We start from the raw sequence: 15771 nt of genomic DNA, 5'->3' as shown, positions 1-15771 counted from the left end.
AGATGCTACTGTAGTATGTGGTCTACCGAGCTGGTGCTACTATAATATGCGGTCTACCGACGCCAAGTTATTTCGGGAAATGAAGAACCAAACAGACTGCGAAGAACTGCAGAAGGATCTCTGTGAGCTCCAAGAATGGTCGAAGAAATGGCTGCAGCGATGTCACAAAGTGTAAGAGGATGCACCTGGGGCGTACCAACGGTAAGGAGCGTATCTTATGTCCCAACGGGATGAAGAAACTGCACTATTTGAGACAATGTAAGAAGGACCTAGGTGTGTATGTTGACAATAAGCTGAAGTTCTCGGGTCATTGCGATTTGAAGGTAAATCGGGCAAATAAGTTAGTAGGTCTTACAAGAAGGTCGTTAAGATATCTAGACGGCCCCGTCCCTCGTAACTCTTTTAAAGAGTGAAGTGCTTCCCCATCTGGAGTACTGTCACCCCGTCTGGTCCCCGAGATATACCAGGGACTGTCAGTTGGTTGAAAATGTTCAAAGGAGGGCCACCAGACTGGTGCCTGCGCTTCGGCACCTCAGCTACCCTGAGAGATTGGAGCGCCTGAACTTGCCTTGCTTATACTACAGACGGGCAAGGGGTGAGTGGGCGACCTAACTGAGGTGTATTATGTATAAGCATCTCAGGGGGCACTACTCAGTCGAGTGTCCTTACTTGGAGCTGGCGGACGCTCGTCCCACAAGGGGTCACAGCTCAAGATTGAAGAAGCCGCAAGTCCAGAAAACTGTGAGGGCAAACTTTTTCGGACTGAGAGTTGTGAACTCTTGGAACAATCTACCAGAGAGTGTTGTGACGGTACCGAGTACATTCAGGAGCCGGTGCATGCCCAGTACTTGCCAACAGTGCGTGACAGAGACGTGACCGATCGCCCAAGCGGCTAACAATCAGTGGCGAAGAGGATAAAAGTAAAAGAGCTGGAGTTGTGTCTACCAGGATCTTTACACTGTAGGTTAGGCTAAAATAGGTTAAGTTAGGTTCAGTTATGATATATTAGATTTAGTTAAGTTAGGTTAGGTTGGGTTAATAGACGCGAGTGTAAATATACCAGAAGACCAACTCCAACCCAATAGACCGATACTATAGTAGCACTGAAATACGACTTTACAATAAAATATCACAAAAAGTGACAGTTCGACTTCCTAAACCCTGTAATGGACGAGTTGACGATTCTGGGCAAACACAAGAAATACACTCTGCCACGTTCGTAGAGTGATACGGTATATATAATTTGTATTAAAAGTTTAAAGTCCTGCTATAATAGTCGAGGTAAGTTTATATCTCTAGAAACAGGGCCGCCATTTGCAATGACGTCACTAGTTCCACACTCCCCGCTGACTGCAGGGAAGTAGTTGAAAGGATGGCTTCTTCAGGCCCCAAGTGCCACGTTCAGGTAAGTTTTAAGGGTGTTTTTTTTGTGTTTAAGTCATGGACATTTCGTAAGTGAATAAATGTGTCGTGAAGAGCAGCTTCAAACACAGGTTGGATGGATATATGAGCGATAGGGGTTGGGTGCAAATGGGCCAATAGGCCCGCTGCAGTTTTCTCATTCCTATCTTCTTTGGGACTTAAAAAAACTCCCATGTTCACCCCAGCTTAGCTGTCATGTTCTCTTACCTGGTAGACTTTATCTTTTTTCAGTGAACTTACATAGTATATCAGTACTAGATGGAGAAGCGAGTAAATTTAGAAGTATTGAAATTGAGATTGCCTGATGCTAGGTAAACATGACAACATTGTGCTGTTATTGTTTTGATTCACTAATGAACCACTGGGATACATCATCATTTATATTAATTAATGGTTAAAATTTTACTTCAACTACCATCAGTATTTTGATGTTTAGATTTGAGATAGGCTATATTGGGTATATTTTAAGTTTTGGTCATCCCTGTACTTAGACATGCAGACTTTTTTTTCTGATGCTTTGCGATGTGTTATGAACGATTTAGATCTTCATTTCTATCGGAAATCACTAGTTTTGAGTTACCACCCCCTTACCAATGTATGTTAAGCTAACCTTATAACTCTTCATAACCTTACCTAACCTAACCTATGATCTGTATTTTCTTGTGCGATTGAAAATGTTTTGCGACAGAAATCCTGTAGAGATAACGTGTCTTATTGTTTAAAATACTTAATCCCATAGTTAGAATTTTAAGGTTCCCCAGATGACCAAAAACCAAAATAATACCATTATTGTTTGGAATGTTTATACTATGAAATTTGTTGTATGGGCAGCTAATATCCATTTAATTAGTTTATGTGCATAGTAATATTTATATATTCAAAATAGTATAACTGTGTTGCACAGTAAAGAACAATTAATTATTGAATAATATCTATAGACAGCCGATCAGCCGAGAAGGATGGACAACTACAGCTGGCCTCCCGCTGGGAAGCTTGTAGTGGATCCTCTCCCCTACAACTACCAACTGAGCTCCGGCCGCGCGCCTACCAGCCAATCAGCGTACAGTTCAAGTTTAGAAGCTCCAAAAAGTTGTTGGTAGCGAAAGTCAGAGCGGGGAAGATGACAGAGGAAGGAGCAGGAGGTTAGGAAGGGAATTGTACTGGGAGAGACAGTGTCGTGGCTTTACACGACTGCGTTCATTTGGTTAGCGCATAGCACACGTATTTGGTTTTGTCTGTGTTGGGTGTGTGATCCTCGGGTCACCACTCCTCCGGATTGTGTTAGTTCAAGTTTAGAAGCTCCAACAACTTTCCCTGAATACGAATTCGCAACCTTTCGATTTACAACAGGTACCTACTTTACTGCTAGGTGAACAGGGACCAAGGGGGCTAGGAAGAGTGTCCAAACAACTTCCGCTTGCCCAGGAATCGAACCCGTGACATCTTGCTTGCGAGGCAAGAGCGGTACCGCTTCTACCACAAGCACCCTTTACGCCGAGACTAGGTCTATAGAGCGGACGTAGGGGTACGATCGCCGACCTAGTCTTAACCTTCCACCTCAAGCTCAGGATCAAAGAGTTTCACACCTTTCGCGTTCTCCCCCGTGATTGGCTCTCGCGCTACGTGCGCCTCGATTCCTGATGGTACAGAATCATATAAATACGGGACCGGCTGGATGGGGAAGTCATTCTACACTCTGCGACTGGACCAGCAAGATCTCTGAACAGCTCCACACCAACCCTCTCCCTCAGAAAGCTCCTCGCCCAACAGGATCTCTGAGCAAGCTTCTCCTGACCTAGTAACTCCTTAGCACTGCACTGTACAACAATATATATATATATATATATATATATATATATATATATATATATATATATATATATATATATATATATATATATATATATATATATATATATATATATATATATATATATATATATATATATATATATATACAGAAAATGCATTGTGAGTTTCTATTCTACCTCAATCCTGAGTGTTAAATATACCTATTACATGTACGTACGTTGTGAGGCCATATAAAGAGAATTTGACAACCTACCACAACAGTACGCTACAAGCTCACCCTAACCAGTGATGTCACAACCAATCACAGAGCTTTTCGCAGTCACGTGGCTTTTTTTTTTTTATCAACTTTAACCCTTATTTTTGACACTTTTTGCCTGAATTTATTTAAAAAATATCATTACCATAGTGAATTTAAGTATTTTCTTTACCCATTGACCTGCCATCTTACGAAAAAATTTCGACCGTCAACTCGTCCATTCCCCATCACCTACCTGTTCAGGATCATAAATCTTGAAAAAAGAAAGGCCTTAAGTTATTTCTTAAAGGCCTACACAGTAGTTAGCTGCTTCATGAATACAAACAACCAATTGTATTATCTGGGTGCTGTACTGAGTAGGAAAAGGATCGAGCAGGAAAAGAACATTCCCCTACTGCTCAAGGCACCTCAAGGCTTGAAAGACCATCACTACTAAGCAAAATCATTTCATAATGTGAAGTCAGTGAAATTAGTAGGTTGGCCCGATACTTAGTCTCATCAAACATTAGTGTCTTAGAAGTCATTTGACAGAGTTTGAACTCTATCCTTGCTTTAATTGGAAGCCAATATAATTCAATCAAGACCGGGATAATGGCTTTTTTCACATACTGTACTGTAATGGGCATGCACGGGTTACAGATTGTACTTGCTCCAATATTGGTCATGTCTGATCTTGAATGAACTCACACTCGGTGCTGTTGCAAAACTCTGGCAGATTGTTCCAAGAGTTAACAATTTTCACTCCCAAAAAGTTTGCCTGCAGAATTTTCTGGACGTGTGGCTTCATTAACCTTGAGCTGTGACCCCTTGTGGGACGGGCGTCTGGCAGCTCCAGGTATGGACACTTGATGGAGTAGTGCTCACTGAGATGTTTATAAACTTCATTTAGGTTGCCGCTTGCCCATCTTTAGTATAAGCTAGGCAGTTGCAGGCATTCTAATCTCTCGGGGTAACTGAGGTGACGCAGTGCAGGCTAGGGGTGAGCAGTTAGGCAGCTTCATGCCTTCAACTAGCTTGAATACTAGCCGTGAGGCTTAACTACAGTTGTCCAATCACAGTGTTGTATTCGTTTATGAAAACTTTACTGTGCTGGTACAGTATAGTTAATCAAAATATACTACTGTACTGTACACTATACTGCACTCATCAGCAGATGCTGTTAGCTTGTGATGAAGACCAAATGGTGATATTATGATACAGGATGGCCTGCCTTCGTCCTGTACCATCTACTGTAGAAGGTGTTGTTGTCACTCTTTTCCCTCCATGAAGGAGGGATTGTACACATGCTATATACTGTGTACATGCATCCTCTACAGTCTACACACATCCTACAGTACTAACAGTAGGCATATACTATTCACTGCTATATATGGTACTTCACACTTTATGTATGGTTCATGTAACTACAGTAATCACTTTTCCTGTCTTAATTCTGCTTTAACAGTATTCTTGGCTGGTTGTATCCTGTTACAGTACTGAGCAACAGATTGTATGTAAAAACAGCAGCAAGTGAGCAAACAAGCTTGTACAGTGGCAGCAGACAATGAACTAAGTGCACATAGAGTTTGAGATAAGACATAAGAATGGAGGAAACTGCAGCAGGCCTATTGGCCCAAACTGGGCAGTCCCATTTACACCCAACCCCTATTGTTCATACATCCATCCAACCTGTTTGAAGCTATCCAGTATATTCGAGTTAATGATGATGTACTGTATGGTAACTTGTTTCATTTATCCACTACTCTATTTCCAAACCAATGTTTACCTACCACAGGCATCCCTGACAGTCATGACAGTACAGTAGTAGCCAATCACAGTGCACGAGCACTTAGAGCCTATGACTCCAAGCAGTTCTCCAAGCAGCAAAGCCCACCCATGCTCTTGGCACATAATGCAATCGCTCAGAAATTTATTTGAATATCTGGAACCGAGTAAGCTTTTGGGAATTTTATCTGTTATTTTCCAGGTACAGCTGCTGAAATGTGTTCCTGCACCCCCTGCGGTAACCCGTGTCTCCAAAAGCAACGTCACAATAGTAGTACAGTATCACTATTTATGAATTAATGGGTATTGGTCGTGTAACGATGGGCGTGATTGGAGGATAGGTTTGCTATACTGTAGGACTAGGTCATATAGGTTGGCCATTTGGAGACATGGGTTACCACAGGGGGAGTAGGAACACATTTCTGCAACTGTATTATTGGAAAGTTCTGGGAATCAAAGATTCCAGATATCAGGGATATTACTTGCATATTTCCCCAAAATTGAATTTTTTGGCAGGAGACCATACGCAACACACATAAGATCTGGGCCTATCAGAGTAACGGTAGGTTCGTATCTGCTTCACACATATAACAACTATACGTCTTGGCAATTCCAAAGCACATGTACTCCTGGATAATCAAACTGTACTGTAACTGCAATTGGTAAACCAATGGTTGGTGTGGGATTACTTTACGAGCTGTTTTTGTTTAGTATAAACCTACCTAATATATCAATTTATTACTTTATAAATTTATGGAGTATTTTATAATCAGACTTTAATGTCTATCCTATACAGTGACCCCTCGTTTAACGAACTGCCTTCCATAAGGATCTTCAATTCGGTTAACGAACAAAAATTCGGTTAACGAATTTCTTACGAACCGACCTCAACATGTTTTCGCTTGCACTGACCGGGCAACCAGCTTTAGTATCAGTCCGCCAATACATTAATCGGTTCTAGGGCTTAAATTCCTTACTATTTTAGTAAATATCATTTAGTTTATACTATTCAATAATTTTAAAAGTTTAATATTAAATTTTTTTGTCATTTTAACAATTATTGAACATAATTGAAGGTAAAGTGACTAGTTTAATGCGCGGCATCCAGCCTCTTAATACAGCAAACAGGCGTTAGTCTCTCTCTGTTTTCACTGGAGGTAACATCTTGCTTGAGACTCTCTTCAACTAAACGCTTATTTTTCTGTGTTTCCAAGCAAATTATTGGTCATTTTGAAATATATTTTACATATTGACAATATATAATGCAGTGCAGTGTTGATTTAAAGAAAATAATCTTGAATTACACCAAGAGAGCTAAAATTTTATGGGTGAAATGGCACCATGGGGTGACTTCTCTTCCACCCCAATGCCTTCTCTTCTTCCTTCTCCACCCCCATTCTAAATCCCATCATCATCATCCAGGAGCCTTCTACATACACACCTCAAAGTAAGTGAACTTTTCTACCATTTTTGTTGAGTTTAGGAAATTTTCGGTGAGCTGGAGCCAATTACCCAAAAACCCATTGAAACAATGGTTTCGGTTAACGAACGACCTTCTGGAACGGATTGAGTTCGTTAACCGAGGGGTCACTGTACACAAAGTTTTCAAATGTTGGTTGTTTTTACTTGTCAGAAATTAATTACTGGAGAATCCCTAGTCTTTTCTTACAATGTTCCAGGCATACAGTTGTTCAGTAATACCCCATTGAGAGCAAATTCACTTTTAAGCACTTGGCTATTTTCTTTTAATTCTATAAAGTACAGGTACCTACCGTACTATATTATACGGCATGTAAGACACTCTTTTTCTGTAAAATGGCCGAAAAAATCACCCCACATCCTGTTTGTGAAGTTGCGGTCTCCTGTGAGTTAATGAATTCCCCAGTTGCTGTCTCTAGTAGGCTAAATTTGACCAAGCCCAACTCCATATTAAATTTGTTTATTATTTACTAAGTCACATTATCATAACTATTAATTAATAAAAATGGAATTATTGTAAATATAAAAGCTGGATATACAACAATTGATGTTAATAAACCAAGCCAATTAGCATCCATATGGCACCTAACTCTTTAGAGTATTGTACACTAATTTCTATACTGTACTGTGTTGTCCACCACATGATGGAAAAGTCGCAATCATTCAAATTGTACTTGATAAAATGTAGTCCACTAAAGTTTGTTGCATTTGTAAACAAGAACAATGATATCCCCTTTTATGTCAAGAAAAGGGTATTTCATGTAGCATTGACGTCCGCCTTGTTATATGGTTGTGAATCGTAGTTAAATGGCAACTTTACGCCTGTGAATAAACTTTACATGTGGTGTATTAAACAGTTATTAGGTGTCAGGAAACCGACCAGCAATGATTTATGCATGGTGGAACTTGATTATATTCCGTTGCGTGCCCTCATAATAGCTAAGCAGCGTAAATTTTCTTGAGGTTATGGACGGGAAGAAGTGAAATGGTAGACGATCCACTTGCCCATACTATTAATGTTTTATCAAGTTTTAATACGCCCACGTCACTATATGTATGCGATCTTTTATTTAATGATATTGATGATGTTCAAATAGCTTTACACTCTGAAACAGAAACTGTCAAACTCAAACAGTACAATTATACAAGACTATCAATCCAGATTTGATATTCATGCACTCTATAATACAAAGATAGAGGTGAATGAGCTATAATGAGTATCTTGGACACGAATGAGTGAGTGCCCATTCCCTCACTGTAGACGAGGGGCGCTGGAACAGACGAGGCAGGGGCCGTCTGCCCATATGAAGAGATTGTGTTCATGTGGTGTTATTCAGTCTGAATGGCATGATGTTGAAGAGTGCCCCTGAACAATAGATATACACCATCAATATAGTATTTAAAATTTTGTAAATTTGCTTTATGAAAGAACGAAGTATGAAACTTTGTTGTGCAGTACAGTACATCTAATACTTCATGTATATACAGTAGTTAGAAGTCACAGGGACATACCATTACCCAGAACTTTTTGTGTTTTATTTTATTTTACTTGTAGTTTTTTTTTCTTTATTTACTCGTGGTTTTCATGTTTTTTTTTGTGTTAATGGTTGAATCAGTGAACTTTAATTAATGTTTGGTGTTTTAAAGCATTTGGACCATTTTATGTAAAAGTTTAGTGTAAAATCTGTATTCATAATTTGTGGTCAATAAAAATATCTATCTATCTAGTGGCCAGAATAAAAAATAAAACTTCAACATTCCAGTGAGTTAGGCTTTATTAGCAGACTTACTCTGTACAGTATTGGACACAAGGTCAACACAGATCCCTGAAACAGGTGTGAGCGGAGAAGCTCTCATTAACCAATTAGCTTGCGTCACTAACAATGGATTTAGTTGTGACAAAAAATGAGAATTTATATGGAAATCAATGATATGGTTTAATATGTTTCAGAGCTTTAGGCAAAACACTTTAAAGTTTGTAGTAGTGTCATGCTGCTCCTACCCAATAATCGTTAAAACATGTTCCACTCCACCCACACCTCATTAACTACATCCACTGTTTTGCCAAAAAATCCCTACTCCCAAAATTGTACAAATGTATACGAGCTCATCTAGTAGGTGAGCAGGACAACACCTTACATACACGAGGAGGAAGAATAGACTTAGGGTGTTCTTTTTACATTACATACAGATAGAACTCCATACGTTTTAAATAACATAAATAAAAATTAACTGTAGGCAATACAGTGCTGGATTTACAAAACTGCTAATAGAAAAAGCCCTTATTACAGCAACATACAGTTCATAATTTCTATTTACTACTGCATGGCTGAAAATTTGATGTGACTGACACCTTTTTTTTTTAATATATATATACTTTTCTTACAAAGGAGAGATGAATTCGTTATAAAAGCATGAATATGTTCCATGTGTAATACTGAGGACAAACTAGAATGTGTCACATGAAAAACTATACATGATACAAGTTCAGAATAAAGAAGTTTGGGGTGAATCAATAGGGAGGAGTGGAGAGGAAGTTATGAACTAAATCCTTAGACAGCACTTGAAAAATAGCAAGCTGTCTTGTACTGTGTAGCTTGTTGGTGACTCAGTATGTGCTACAGTCAATACTAAGTTCATAATTAAGTGAAATTGCTAGAACTCAAGTGAGGTTTAAGGACTCAATCCTTGGTGCACAGCCTTCTGGTATGGATATTGTTCAAGAGTTCTCAGCTCAGAGCTCACATTATTTGTTCAGCCTTCCACAATGCGAGGGCATCGTAAGGACTTGCGGTCAACAGCATCGACATAATAAATCTTTAGTGTGGAACTTATTTCCTTAGGCACGCCCATTTCAGGTACAATTTGTTGAGCACTCAGTTTGCCATACTTTATGTTTCTCCAGAATTTCCAAAAATATTGTCTGAAGGGCCTACTGCTCACCATTTCCACCTGACATGAGCCTTAATTGGAAACAAATACATCTGAATGCAATTTAAAATGCATAGCAATTGTCAAAACTAAAATATCTGTTAATTCAGAACTGATAACAAAGAAAGAAAGGTCAACAATAAAAAAAAATAAAAAATAAATAACAAACAGCAACTATAGAAAGGAAATGACTATAAAATTATCATACTGCCCAACATTTTAGAGTTGCACATTCATTCAAAAAAATCCCAAAATATGGGATTAGTGATTCTGAACCACACACATGGATAAATTTGTAAAATACTGTAGGGATGGGGGAAGACAACACTAATAAAACAATAACAGGAAAATCTGTCCATACATCTGTCATTCCTTCAAGATGCACTGGGATGGACGGACATAATGAGTTAGGGTTCTTGCTGGGATACTATAACTGAGTTATTTAATGTAACCAAATCATTCAGTAAAAATATATGTATCTGTACATAACAAAACTGCTGATCACAAAGCATCCAGAACAATGCATGTGGAAAGATTTAAGATGGGTAAGCTCTAAGTGAGAATTTGCAAAGTGGTAGATTTTGTGGCAGTTAAGATTATCACAAGATAAAACACTCACTTCTTGTGGCAGTGATTTGAAACCTTTTAATGCACACACACCTGTAACTACAACTAAGGCCAGTCCCTTTGGCTGGTAACTTGGAAGGAGAACATAATGCGTAGGCAAGGCTAATAAATTAAGACTGGGTAGTACCATACCATCAACCACACGCAATTTCTACTACCCCGACTACAGCTAATTCAGCACTGGCTGTTAACCATCTTGGCAACCACTATTATTACCATGAGGAAATGACATGGTGGTTCCTGCGCTTTAGTCCTGGCACAATTGCAAGTCCATCATTGAACCACCACACACACACACAAACATGCCCAAAACACTCTCCAAATGTCAGCGATGCTTGCTTCCCTGTGTCCTTGAGTTCTATGAGATCATTATCATTATGCCTTGGAGAGTGGCAGCACATAAAGCACACTTTCTAGGTGCTTCTTTTCAACAATCACACAGTTCACACATTTTCTCCATTCACTCAATGTCTCGGCAGCATTTTTTCATAATGCCCATTTTTTCACTGCAATAACTTCCAAGAATTAGGGTGTGAAAAATACGGCCACCGTGACTACAAGGAGTCAATAATAGAAAAGGCCTCTGGAAGGTGCACTGGCAGTGACGTAAATTCTTATTAATAACTTAATGCTACTTGCAGCAAATCACTTTGTCTTTCTACAGTAACACACTGCTGCTCACTAACATTTGCCGTCTCTTGTAGATGTGCTTCTCCACCCATGTACGAATGCTGGCACAGTACAGGTAGAGCATAGACAGTCATATTCTTCACAAGAGATATATCCTGTGTGGCTAGGAACCACCCCTTGTCACAATGAACACAATGGAGTGGCCACTAGGACTGGGCTAGGTCACGTAAGGGGGGTTGGAGTTGAGGAGGTAGGGGGTGGGGTTGGTGCTTGGCCTGGTAACGTCTGTCCCTGAACCTGAAATTAATAATAATGAACTAGTGGATAGCACGGAATGAGGAAAATCAACAGTATCAATCCTCTTTTCCTTTAAAATAAATAATATAATTATAACCTTACTGCAAAACTACAACTGATGTAGTACAATAATTTAGGTAGTTTACAACTACTGTGTATTTAACACATTGCTCATATAGTCAAGCAACAGTGAAGTGATATCAGATATTATCTCACAAGGATTGTTTTCACCTTTGAAATATTTACCATTATAGCAATGTTTTGGATAATATAACAAACTTTCATTATCATACTTACTGAGTGCAAAACAAAGTTGTCATAAACCTGGCAAAGGTCATTCATATGGTATTCCTCCAACACAACAAAGCCTTCAAGGCGGGGGGCTTGACGCCGTGCACAGTCAATGCAGTGTACCACGTGTCGTCTCTCTTGTTCTTTGACAAAAAGCACATTAAATACCTGTAAAATTTAAAATTAAAAAATAGTCTCTTATAAAAGTTTGATTGAATAAAAATCTGAAGATGAACAGGAATTACAGGACAAAGGTACACACAATTATACAGTAAAAACCCTAGTATCGGACAAATTAAGCCACAGCAATGATGTTAATCGGACGGAATCCGTTATTCAGACATACAGATGAACAGGGAGGCACAACTGTTCAAAACAACAGCCACATTGACTTATTTAAACTCTTAATAAATTAGTTAAAAGTAAAATTATCAAACTTAAGATATATTTTCAGGAAATTCAGTTTTTTTTTTATTTAAAATATTAATAGATGTACACAAGGTTCTAGATTCTAGAATACTTCAGAGCTACAGAAGATTTTTTTTTAAGGTTCCCGAGTCCCTTGTGCAATGTGAGATAAAGTGGATGTATACAGTATACCACTCGCAATGAAGCGGATATGTTCATGAAATCCACTTCGTTATCGGGAACTTCATTATAATAAATAGATTTAACAATGAATAAAATGGAATAGCTTCCAATCCTTCGTTATTCTGGGTTCATGTATACCAAGTATGCCACTCGCAACACCAAGTTGTGGTGGAAATGCATGAAAGTTTCAATGGTCACTGTCAGGTATGGTGACAATCTTTGATTCATTACTTTAAGTTGTTTAAGGTATTTAATACAGTAACACTTTTTACATATACCTAAAATGCCATGATATATTATGGAAGTCATGTACTGTATAGTCTAGTAACAAGCATCTTAAAAAGATTTTGGTTTTATCACTTTAATTGTAAAAGGTATTGAAATAAAATATTACTTTTCATACCCATAATTGTGACAACTGTACTGTACTATTTCCCCTCATAAAATCCTTTATCCACATAAATTATATAGGATCAAATTAGAATGTTTTGAGTTAATCCTATGTTGTAAAAAAAATTGGTACAGTAGTCCTATCTAATACTAACAAATTTCCTTTACCAAATATATAGATAATAGATCCAGAAGCTGCACAACATGAATTACATCTAGACTTTGCCATTTTAAGTTGTTTTTTACGACTCCAGTTGCTTGAGAGATAGTATAATACTTTCTGCTTTATCTACAGCAGTGAAACATGGAATTAGAAAATAAATTAATTTCCATGCTTATCTTTTGGAATGATTGGATTATTGTGAGTTATTTTTAAAGAACACTGTGAAGTGGTATTTACAGAGTACAGTACATCACTCTCTAGCTTGAACTGGCTTCTTAGTGATCCTTGACAAGATTTGAAATGTAACTGTTAATTATACTATCCTATTCCCCGAAAACTGAAAATTTTTGGAGTTAAAAAGGGACCAAGCAACTGTGAGACTGCAAATTGAGGGATGAGTAAACTGATTACAAATCTTTTATGCCATATCATATTTCCTACAAGTAGTGAAAATGCTGCATTTTTTCCAAGTCATAAAAAAATTTATGAATCTAGTTATGTGGCGATTGAAAAAAATTTCCCAATAAAACTGCCATGATTCAGTTGACTGTGATGAAAACACTAACACTTTATTCAGATTCCACTGTATTCAAATTATCTTCTACTAACCTCAATCTCACAAACACCACAGTAGTGAGATGCATCAGTGCGAGTGCGTCCATGGAACTTAATATCCAAGCCACACATCTTGACAAAATCTAAAGATAAGCAGACTTGACGAAGTGAACGCATTAGACAGCCCCTACAAGAGAAAATCTCAATTAATACATCTTGTTACAAACTTTACATGATGTAGATTGTATATATTATTTGTGAGTAAGTACTGTAGCATGTACTGGAATGAGTAGAGAATATATGAAAATATTAGAATGATGAGTGGAAAGGTCTATGCAAGAATGAAGTGTTTCAGCTGAGGCAAAACTAACAAAATTAGCAAGGAAAAGTATTATGACATTTGAGAATTGGGTTTTTCTTCACTCCTACATAACATCTTAATTTCAAAAGACAATAGTGAATGCAAAATGTTTACAATTTAGTTTTATTTAGCTTCTTTGAAATGTATGATGAGTTTAAATAAATTATGCAGATAAACATGAATGACAGTAATATTATAGGAACTCTAAATCTAGGTGTAATTCTGTGGCTGACAGAAGATCTTGACTCTGATATTACTTGGTTTCATTCCATCATAGAAGTTAACACAACATATCAGTCAAATAAATATTGTACAGTATATTCAAAACAACTACCACAGTATGCTATGACTTACTTGATTGATTCAAAGAGCTTGGGATCAGAAACTTTGATATTTCTGGCCAAATTCCAAGAGAGATGAATGAGAGGCACAATGGACTTGAAGCTCTGTAGTTTATTCCACTCATAGCGCTCCAATGCCAAAGAATATTGGCGTGCAGTAAGAGGTCCCACATTCCAGGCAATGTTGTTGCACCAACCTACAGCTTGGACCCAGTGAACACACCCTACAGAGAACACAGCAAGTCACATTAGGTGACATGACAAAAAAAAGCAGAAGAGCATTTTTGAAGAAAACTATAGTACACATAATCAACAAAACACTGAACAAAAGATGTGATGGTATTAATTTGAAATTAGTATACCATATCCTTCAACAAGAGATATCTCAATTAAAAACAGGAACAAAAGGAGAAACATACTTAAGATGGTAAGGGTGAATACAATTTAGGAAAGAAGAGGAACTGACAAAGACTTGCACTTACCTGAATTAACCCAGACCATGTCTCCTGGTTTCTGATGAAAACGATACACAGGAACATTTTCTTCATACAGCTCTTGTAAATCTGGCCACCATGATCCATGAAGATAATTTGTTCCATTTCTGTATGAAGAGCAAAATATATATAGTATTAGTTTGGTGAATAACAACTTTTCATAATGTGGAAAGCAACTTTTGCAACAAGGTCTTGTTATGAAAAATCCTAAAAAAAAAGAGGAAAAGGTAATTTATATCTCCCTTCTCTACTGCTGCATACAATTTATTGAAACTTCCCATTAAATTCTGAACCATTTATGTATTGTTTCACTTACACCATTTATACACATTTAAGTAATAACTAAACAGAGAGAAAGTACAGCTATACACCTGTGCATTCAGAAGCATGATAGTATGTATGCGTAATGTGTTCATGCAAACATATACAGTAGTTACCATTCCAAGGTATTACAGGTATTGGTGTTATTTATCATCGATTTTTTTTCACCTTGCTGTACAGTGACATTGTATTCTGTTTTATTGACTGACTGTAAAGTGCTTTGTAGCTGTTGTTGTGAACATGATGTGAGCAATGTCGACCGCAATAGTTATCATCATTTGCTCTGTTTTTGTGACAAGTACATTTGCTCTGTTTCAGTGTCTGTACAGTGAGCAGTATAACTTAGAAAATGTCTGGGAAGGCCAAGGCACCCAGGAAAACTGTGTCTCTGGAAGTGAAGCGTGACACTGAAGCAGCAGGAGACACCCCACCTTCAAGAGTTCTTAATGATATGACGAGTGTTGTTTGTGTTGGAGGCATATTATTAGGGAACGATTTTTTTTTTCAGTGATGCATGTGGGTATTCGACTGGCTGAGGATGTATCTCATTGAACCCCACATTATAATGCTCTTGATTTATGATATTTTGACCTGTGATGGGCTTTTCAGGAACCTAACCACATTGTAAATAGGGGGACACCTGTATTTATGAAACTGAAGACATTATTAAGAAATTAACAAAGCCAACTATCAGAAAAGATTATTGTGTGTTTCCTGTTATACTAAACCTTATTTATAGCTTACGGAATTAAAAATATTCTACTGTAACATATTTTATGTTTTTCTGGAACCATTTGTTTCATATTTGCTACTTTAAAACACATATTTTGACCTCTAGTCCCATTAGCCCCATTTTGTGGGGGAAATGGGCCCAGATCTTACTTAGTGTCTTGTTCATTTACTGTGAAAGATATTTTGATTTCCTTTATATCATGCACAGCTCCAGCACGATCTTACTCAATGTTGATATAAAACTCAGAATTGTACAGCATGTCTTTTTTGTAATCTTAAAAAAAAAAACTGACCCAATAACCCCAATTTACCGT

The 15771-nt window shown here is 37.7% G+C and overlaps 1 protein-coding gene and 1 long non-coding RNA gene across 2 annotated transcripts in view; one reads left to right on the top strand and one right to left on the bottom strand.

Annotated features, from left to right (window-relative positions):
• The first annotated feature begins 863 nt into the window (after window positions 1-863).
• Window positions 864-15711, top strand: LOC121872125. Its single transcript, XR_006090045.1, has 2 exons — window positions 864-1405; window positions 15044-15711. It is a non-coding gene; the product is annotated as an uncharacterized LOC121872125 (long non-coding RNA).
• LOC121872041 (lysine-specific demethylase 6A-like) overlaps window positions 8491-15771 on the bottom strand; it is a 28587-nt gene continuing 21306 nt past the window's right edge. Inside the window, exons 6-10 of the mRNA XM_042374735.1 lie at window positions 14393-14511; window positions 13924-14134; window positions 13263-13395; window positions 11516-11677; window positions 8491-11218 (exon numbers count right to left, since the gene is read on the bottom strand). Of these exons, the coding sequence (XP_042230669.1) occupies window positions 11144-11218; window positions 11516-11677; window positions 13263-13395; window positions 13924-14134; window positions 14393-14511 (700 nt within the window). The 3' untranslated portion in view covers window positions 8491-11143. The remainder of the gene's footprint in view (window positions 11219-11515; window positions 11678-13262; window positions 13396-13923; window positions 14135-14392; window positions 14512-15771) is intronic.

This window comes from Homarus americanus, unplaced genomic scaffold (assembly GCF_018991925.1).
Source record: "Homarus americanus isolate GMGI-L3 unplaced genomic scaffold, GMGI_Hamer_2.0 scaffold51859, whole genome shotgun sequence".
Taxonomy (NCBI): Eukaryota; Metazoa; Arthropoda; class Malacostraca; order Decapoda; family Nephropidae; genus Homarus; species Homarus americanus.
The sequence above is the reverse complement of the archived record's forward strand: the minus strand, read 5'-3'. Positions and strand labels throughout refer to the sequence as shown.